General features: G+C 38.9%; 1 protein-coding gene across 1 annotated transcript; it reads left to right on the top strand.

The window, feature by feature from the left end:
• Window positions 1–1,852: 1,852 nt before the first annotated feature.
• LOC127438784 (growth/differentiation factor 8-like) lies at window positions 1,853–6,509 on the top strand. Its single transcript, XM_051694635.1, has 3 exons — window positions 1,853–2,254; window positions 4,075–4,445; window positions 5,208–6,509. Exons 1-3 carry the CDS (start codon window positions 1,900–1,902, stop codon window positions 5,574–5,576), a joined length of 1,095 nt encoding a protein of 364 aa, XP_051550595.1. The 5' UTR covers window positions 1,853–1,899; the 3' UTR covers window positions 5,577–6,509.
• Window positions 6,510–9,038: the final 2,529 nt, after the last annotated feature.

Below are 9,038 nucleotides of genomic sequence, written 5' to 3'. Positions count from 1 at the left end.
GCAGCTGCAGTCTTTGAGAGAGAAGAGAGCCTGTTCACCACTACAAATTTGTGGATCCATTTTCAGGTGCTTTAAAAGTAGCTATTGTGTATCAATGTACACAATAGCGTAGAAGCAAGAATGCCCAAGCAACTGCATTGCAACCATGCTAAAAGGTTTAAGAAGACCTTAGCAACTACCTAGCAGCCATCCAGAACACCCATGTAACTACATAACAGCACACTAAGAAACACTCAGAGCACCTTAGTAGCCAAACAGCAACATCCTAGCAACCACCCAGAAGACCACAGCAACAACACAGTAACATGCTAAAGAACACCCTAGCAACCAAAGAGCAAAACTCTAGTATCCACCCAGAAGAACATAGCAACCACATGGCAACATGCTACAAACCACCCAGAAGACCCTAGCAACCATTCAGAACACCCTAGCAACTGCATAGCAACACACACAAAAAGCACTCAGAACACCCTAGCAACCATTCAGAGCACCCAAGTAACCGCTTAACAACACACTAAAAACCAGCTTAGTAACCAAACAGCAACATCCTAGCAATTACCCAGAAGACCAGTTACAACAATACTATCTATGCCCTAGCAAACACCTAGAGCACCCTAGAAACCACATAGCAAAGCACTAAAAAATCACTCAGAACACCTTAGCAACCATCCAGAACACCCTAGCAACTGCAAAGCAACACACTAAAGAACACTCAGAATACCTTAGCAACCAAACAGCAAAACCCTAGTAACCACCCAGAAGACCCTAGCAACCCTCTAGCAACAATCCAGTACACCCCAGCAACCACACAGCAACATGTTAAAAAACACTCAGAACATCTGCAACCACCTTAATATAGCATATTGCTACAACAATCCTATCAATGCCCTAGCAGACACCTAGAGCACCTCAGCAACTACATAGCAACATGCTAAAAACCATTTAGAACACCCTAGCAATCACCTTAATAACCACCTATCAGTCTCCTAGCAAACACCTAGAGAACCATAGCAAATGCAAAGCAACAAGCTAAAAGCCACTTAGAACACCCTATTGACCACCTATCAGTGCCCTAGCAAACACATAGAGTATCCTTGCAACCAAATAGCAACATGCTAAATATCACTGGAACACCTTAGCAACCACCCAGAAGACCCTATCAACCTGCTAAAAACACACACAGAAAACAAAAGCAACCTGCTAGAACACCTTAGCAACCACATAGCAACACTAAAAATCACTTAGCAACCAAACAGCAACTCCCTAGCAACCACCCAGATAACCCTAGCAACTGCATAGCACCTGTCAATAATCACTCAGAACAAATTAGCAAACAACATAATCACCCTAGAAACTAACCCAGAGAAACCTAGCAACCTCATAGCAACAACTAAAAGCCACTCAGAACACCTTAGCAACCACATAGCAACACCAAAACAATCCCCCAGAAGACCCTGGCAACTGCATTACAACAACTTAAAACCACTCAGACACCTTAACAACTACAGTAGATAGCAATGTCCTGGCAAGCTGAAAGACTATATTCATGGTTGCATCAGATCTAAATAGATAGTAATCATAAATAATGTTTAATATGATATTTAGGGCATTTACATGATAACATTTATGGTAAGTGCTACTAAAAAGGACCCTGAAAAGCTAAAAATGTTTCCAAAAACTACTGATTTCAGGAACTCCGAAAACCGAAGAACAACTCTGTCCTACAGCATCTCATCTGGACTCATTCTTAACAAATCAACCAATCATAATATATCTAACAGCAGGGAATCTTAAGTATAAAACTGCCTGGGGGCTGTACATCTGCCAGTGCTGTTTGGAGAGAGTGCATGAAGGTGCCTTCGATTCCCAAAGTGTCTCCAAAAGCGCAGCAGAAATAACATGTTTCTTATTCTATATCTGAGTCTTTGGAGTGTGTTGGGTTCAAACAGCCAGACCTTGAGTACAATGTCAACATCGCAAACATTTGTGACATCTGGAGAGGAGAATGGTCAGTGCACAACCTGTCAGTTCAGACAGCAGAGTAAACTCATGCGTTTGCAGTCTATAAAGTCTCAAATTTTGAGCATCCTCCGTTTGGAACAGGCTCCGAACATCAGCAGAGACACAGTGAAGCTGCTTTTACCTAAAGCACCTCCATTGCAGGAGCTCCTGGATCAATACAACCAAAACGGAGGCATTAGTGAGGATGAAGAGCAAGGTAGCAGTGAGACCATCATCACTATGGCCACGGAACGTAAGTTTACAGCAATTTATATACTCTGTGATATGTTCTACTGAACCGACTGGCAGGGTCATTCATTCAGCTGTTGTTGGGAGACATCCAAAATCAACAACACATGTTTTATCCTGAGCTGTGCACTGACAGACAACATTCAATGCATTTTTGGCCTGCATAACATGAGGGCCCCCGGAGGAAAATTATAGTTGCTCTTTCAAAACTCAGGATACTTATTGAAGATCTCAATTATGTTTCATTTCAGTATCTACTTTGTATCAGATGTTTCTTCTAAAATTATTTAGGAATAGAAGAAAAAAATGTATGCAGCTACATCTCCTGCATAGTGCAAGTATTGTTCATTATTATTTCATGTTAACGAATACTATTTTAGTGCAAAGTCTTACCATTTTATGATTTAACAGTTACAGTAAGACTAATTGCAGTAAATATAGTCGCAAACAGCAATTACAGGACCAAGCACCGAAATGGACGCATTTCACATATAGGACACAGAGAGTGGAAATTATGTAGGCTACACTGCAAACACACCCCAAGTAGGGTTTGAACCTGTACCTTTCCGATCTCCAATCCAGTGCACAATCTACTCTCAACTTGGCATCAAATGGAGGTACCATGTTGAGAGTACAAAACGATTGCTGAGAAAATGTTGTTGTTAGAGCTAAGTGGTTTTTAATTTAATCAGGAATTATAAGGTGAAGGATGGACTATGTTGTAGTATGCACAATGTGAAGACCCAAAGGTGAACTAAAGTACAATTTTCAAAACTATCCTTTGTGGGATTCAAACACCCAAACTTTGAGATTGTAGTCCAGAAATGTATATACTGCACAACTCAGTTGACACATCTCCACAATGGCAAAGAGACATGTCAAGTTTAGAGTCAGTGCTTAAAAGTGATGGTTAGTGAACTATAGGTGGTGCTGTCTCCAAACTTTTCAGATGTCTGACGATGTCAGAAAAAAAACTGTATTATCGAAATCTTCATGACTCAAGGAATCCACACACACCAACCTCATTATTTTAGGCAAAACTGTTTTTTTTTTTAGATTTCTTGACCCATAGGTTGCACTGTCACCAAAATGTTCATACACCTTCAGATCATGTCCCTAATGAAGCATACCAAGTTTCATTTCGATAAATCAAAGTGTTGCAGAGCTACAGCCTCACTCCCTATTTCACGTCCATATTGTTAACATAGTGTTGTCATAACTTTTCAGCAAAGGCGAAAATAAAATTTCTGTAGCATATTTTCTCTGTGGCTCAGTCTGGAGATCATCTGAGCCCTTTTTTGGGCGAATCGGACAAAGTGTGTAGGAGGAGTTGCAAAAAAACAAACAATAAACGTTACAATCCAAGATGGCTGCCACTGAAAATGGTGGAGTTTTAATCTAAGGGGTTCATTACAATCACCATGAGGGAAATTTATTTTGGAATTGTGTTTCTTTGCCAAACGGTTCAAAAGTTAGAAGCAAAAGAAAAGTACATTTTTTAACTGGTGGTGGTGCTACAGAGTTTGTCCAAAACACCCCAAACTTTGTAAGGAGGCTATTTATACTCACCCCTAACAGTGTGCCAAAGTTAATCATTTTCCTATGTACGGTTCGGAATAGTGCAAGAAATTGGTTGTAATGTAGACCCACACAGTTTTGTTCAAAAAACTTTGTTCCCACAAAAGTATTTTTTTGCTTTTAACAAAAAAATATTTTTATGCTACCTTCAGGGTTACATATGGTACATGGAAAAAACTATGGTTTCTGGAATATTTTTGTAAAGGGGAAAACAGCCCATATTCAAAGTAATCTTCACTTTTCCAGCTCAAGCTATTACCCAAGTGGAAGGAATGCCCAAATGTTGCATGTTCTCGCTGAGCCCAAAGATTCTACCTGACAGCATCATGAAGGCTCAGCTGTGGATCTACCTCCGACCAGCTGAGGAACCAACCACAGTCTTCATCCAGATATCCTGTCTGAGGATGTCTTCTGAAGGCAAAAGTTGCTCAAGAATACGCTCACAAAAAATCGATGTGAATGCCCAGACAAACTCCTGGCAACACATCGACATGAAACAGCTATTGCAATCATGGCTCAAACAACCAGAGAGCAACTTTGGAATAGAAATCAAGGCCTTTGATGCAAATGGAAAAGATCTGGCTGTAACCTCTGCAGAATCAGGAGAAGAAGGACTGGTGAGTATTTACCTGTTCATGCATGGGTGCATACTGTAAGAAATGCTTGCTACAAAATACTGATTGATAGATCTGCCAATGGTTTACCTGGCTTAGTGCTTAAAAGCATAGATCATGGAGGGAAAAATTTACGTTCATACTCTACAAGGGGCAATTCCTAAACTATCACCATTATTCCATTATACCCTCGAGCAAGGCACTACACAACCTTGAACAAAGCCCAGTTTGTTGAGGGTGTCTGTTCATATACAGTAGTAAGAGTACTGTAAGTCAAATGACAACTGACAACTTACTCAAATGTACAGAATGAAATTTAAGTCGTTATTTGCCATCAAATCAAATCATTAATAAAGTGCTTCAAATTGGTGGCTACACCAATAACATCAAAGCTCATTGGTTCTTATCAGGTCTTGTTACTAAATGTCATGACTTCATGTTGCACGTTTGGTTATGAGGCACAATGAGAACCAGTGAGGTTTGCTGTTATCAACATAGCCTCCATATTTGATTTAAATGCTTTATTAATGATTTGAGAGTCAATAATGACTTAAATTTAGTTCTTATCCTGCCTGGTCTCTTAAAAGGTTGTAATAGTATGAGATGCCGTAGTCATACAAATTTGTAAGTGTTGGCTAATACAAAAACGTAATCCCATAGAGAAAACTGAACGAATGATGTTACTGCGATTTGTTCTAACCATACTGTATGTGTAACCATTTATGTAAACCCTAGACCTAATATTCATATGTCCATCTTTTTCAGCAACCATTCTTGGAGGTCAAAATATCAGACACTGGGAAGCGGTCGAGACGGGACACTGGCCTCGACTGCGATGAGCATTCAACGGAATCTCGGTGCTGCCGGTATCCGCTCACTGTCGACTTTGAGGACTTTGGTTGGGACTGGATAATTGCGCCCAAGCGCTACAAGGCCAATTACTGTTCTGGCGAATGTGTGCAAAAGTATCCCCACAGTCACATCGTGAACAAGGCCAACCCACGGGGTAGCGCCGGTCCCTGCTGCACACCCACCAAGATGTCGCCCATAAACATGCTGTATTTCAATGACCGTGAGCAAATAATCTATGGAAAAATCCCTTCAATGGTGGTAGACCTCTGTGGATGCTCCTGAACCCTAAACAAGGGCTACTAGAGTTACTAAGACAACAAGACCTAATCGATCTGGACCAGAGGGAAGTGAACGTAACCTTTACCTTGTCCCTGACAAAATAGTTCCTGCTAAACCAATCCCAACTCTCCAGCTTAGCCAATTACTTTTAGTTTGGTCTCATCAACTGTTGCACACAAAGACATTGTTAGTGAGGTGACAAGGGTTTCTTTGTTTATGTTGGTGTAAATGCTTCCTCTGTAAATGTATTTGAGCATCGAGATGACCTGATGGGGTGTACTAGAATGTAAATCATTTATAATTTAATGTTGAACAAAAGGCTGTACAGATGATTATTTATATAGAGTCGTTATTACCCAGTGACCCAAAAACAGGAACACTGACCCAGAAACTCACTCAACATGATGTCTGAACAAATCTCTCCCACATGACTTTAGGAATTCTGTAGTTGGTCCAAATCAGCAAATGGGTAGTTGACAAATAATGTGGACTCTTTGGATAAAAAAAAAAAAAAAAAAGGTTTAAAGGAAAGTAAAAACCAGTAGTTTTAGATGCTATAACTGGGTTTTCACCACATGTAATCACCTTTTTGCTTTTTGGAGCTAACTTAAATAGTAATGTTGTGTGACAAATGAATTTTTAAAAGAACAAATATTCCATGTTGTCAAAAAATAAATGTATAGCATAAAAAAAAATGCTGTTTTTAAATTATTTAAAATAGAAAATAACTAGATGTCAATATGCAACATTTTATATTCTTGTCAAAAATGCTGTTTCAAATTGCCAGTGTTTTCAATAGTTATGCTACATAATGTCTTAGGCTAGAGATGGATATAGTTATTTTTCAATGACAGAATAATCGGTTTATTATTTTTTTTTTTAAATGAATTTTCAGTTTTTATTTGGAGTAACTGTTGGTTACTGTTCAAAATCATATTGTTGGGGTGTAGTTTTGATCTCAAGTTAATAAAATGACTGTTACTAATGTTTTTGATGAGGTTTTTTTGTGTGTCCTGAAGGGACCTCTTCAAAGCTGTCCCTCCACATCCCTTAACAGAGTGACACCTTTGACACCGTTCCAAGCATGTGGATCACATTATGACTCTCAAAAGCAACAAACCCGTATTACAGGGAAGTTTATCTTCCCTCTTCACCATTATTTTGTTCTTTGGCGGGCACCCTGCAGTTGGGCCCCTCGAGGCAAAAACAGTAGAAGTTTGTCCTCAGCCTGAGGACAATGAGTGCACATAGTTATGTCCTGATTTGCATTGCTGTATACTTTGTTGCATGATTTAACCGTTGCATAACATAATTCATGACAGTTTAAAATTAATTATCATCAGTTTAATAATTATCATGCTAAGCCAGGTGTAAAGACACAAAAAATCAGGTCTTGAAACAGCACCAATAACTTCTATACTTCTACATGGAGAGCAAAATAAATAGGCTTAGCAACTCTTAAAGGGAGAAAAGAAGGCTTCCCATATCTTTCATAGTTGGTGTCAAAGGCAATACCTCCACTCAAACTTTACAGTATTTCAATGTAAATTAATCTGTCACTTTGTAGAAGCTAGCCAAATCTCACAGATGCCAATGCAGACAGATTATGTGACATGCTCTCATCCTCAAAAACCATAAAAAGAAACTATGCACGATAACAGAACATATGACTCCAAGACATTAAATATGAATTGTTGGATACATATTAGAGCTGTCGATTAAACGTGTTAATATACTGAAATTTTTTACATAGAAAATGTGTTAAAAAACACACACAATACTCAGAGTATGCCTCTATACCGAACGCAATTTCTATAATAAAAGTATGTAATTTCCTATCATCTGAGCTATTTAAGCGTGAAGTACATGTAACTTTGCGTTTCATGAGCAGCATCAGCAGGGGGCAGTCAGCACGCCTCAACAAACCTCACAAGCGGTGCAGCCACAGAATAAGAGCTGCTCACACAGGATGTGTTCTTGACAGCTGGACGAAGCACAATGTAATGCTGGGATCTCAAACTGCTTATAACTTGACACAGCATTTATGATGCTGAAAACCAGTGAGACGGTTCAAAAGGGTCCGTCAAACATATATGTTCATAGACTGACAACTGAATAAAAATAGCACAGATGGAACACAAGAACGCATCCTCTGGAAACAGAACAAATTGACGAACTCAAATGTAAAATGTATTGCTGTGAACTGTAGGTTTGTTCAATGAAATGGGAATAAAAACAATATATTTACACTGGCGGCCAAAAGTTTGGAATAATGTACAGATTTTGCTGTTTCGGAAGGAAATCGGTTCTTTAATTCACCAAAGTGACATTCAACTAATCACAAAGTATAGTCATGACATTACTGATGTAAAAAAACAGCACCATCACTATTTGAAAAAAGTCATTTTTGATCAAATCTAGACAGCAGCCATCACTCCAACACCTTATCCTTGAATAATCATGCTAAATTGCTCATTTGGTACTAGAAAATCACTTGCCATTATATCAAACACAGCTGAGAGCTATTTGGTTCGTTAAATGAAGCTTAACATTGTCTTTGTGTTTCTTTTTGAGTTTTGGACAAAAATGGCAAAAAAGAAACAGCTTTCTCTAGAAACTCATCAGTCAATCATTGTTTTGAGGAATGAAGGCTATACAATGCTTGAAATTGCCAAAAAACTGAAGATTTCATACAAAGGTGTACACTACACTCTTCAAAGACAAAGGACAACTGGCTCTAACAAGGACAGAAAGAGATGTGGAAGGCCCAGATGTACAACTAAACAAGAGGATAAGTACATCAGAGTCTCTAGTTTGAGAAATAGATGCCTCACATGTCCTCAGCTGACAGCTTCATTGAATTCTACCCGCTCAACACCAGTTTCATGTCCAAGAGTAAAGAGAAGACTCAGGGGTGCAGGCCTTATGGGAAGAATTGCAAAGAAAAAGCCACTTTTGAAACAGAAAAACAAAAAGAAAAGGTTAGAGTGGGCAAAGAAACAGACATTGGACAACAGATAATTGGAAAGAGTGTTCTGGATCTTAACCCCATTGAGCTTTTGTGGGATCAGTTAGACTGTAAGGTGAGTGAGAAGTGCCCGACAAGACAGCCACATCTATGGCAAGTGCTGCAGGAAGTGTGGGGTGAAATGTCACCTGAGTATCAAACTGACAGCTGGAATGTCAAGGATCTGCAAATCTGTCATTGCTGCCTGTGGAGGATTTTTTGATGAGAACTCTTTGAAGTTCTGAATATCTTTTTTAAATTGTAATAGTAATTTTTCACATTATTAATGTAATGACTATACATTGTGATTAGTTGAATGCAACTTTGGTGAATAAAAGTAACAATTTCTTTCCATAACATCAAAATCTGTACATTATTCCAAACTTTTGGCCACCAGTGTGTGTGTGTGTGTGTGTGTGTGTGTGTGTATATACCTGTATATAATACAGTAGTTAACA

The sequence above is a fragment of the Myxocyprinus asiaticus genome, chromosome 50 (assembly GCF_019703515.2).
Source record: "Myxocyprinus asiaticus isolate MX2 ecotype Aquarium Trade chromosome 50, UBuf_Myxa_2, whole genome shotgun sequence".
NCBI classification, from domain to species: Eukaryota; Metazoa; Chordata; class Actinopteri; order Cypriniformes; family Catostomidae; genus Myxocyprinus; species Myxocyprinus asiaticus.
This window is presented reverse-complemented; position numbering and strand designations above follow the sequence as displayed.

Bases quoted from the DNA above. Each gene is read 5' to 3' on its own strand.
- LOC127438784 (XM_051694635.1), top strand. From the start codon at position 1,900: ATGTTTCTTATTCTATATCTGAGTCTTTGGAGTGTGTTGGGTTCAAAC. The intron at 2,255-4,074 runs GTAAGTTTACAG...TCACTTTTCCAG, and splicing joins CATCACTATGGCCACGGAAC to CTCAAGCTATTACCCAAGTG. The intron at 4,446-5,207 runs GTGAGTATTTAC...CATCTTTTTCAG, and splicing joins AATCAGGAGAAGAAGGACTG to CAACCATTCTTGGAGGTCAA.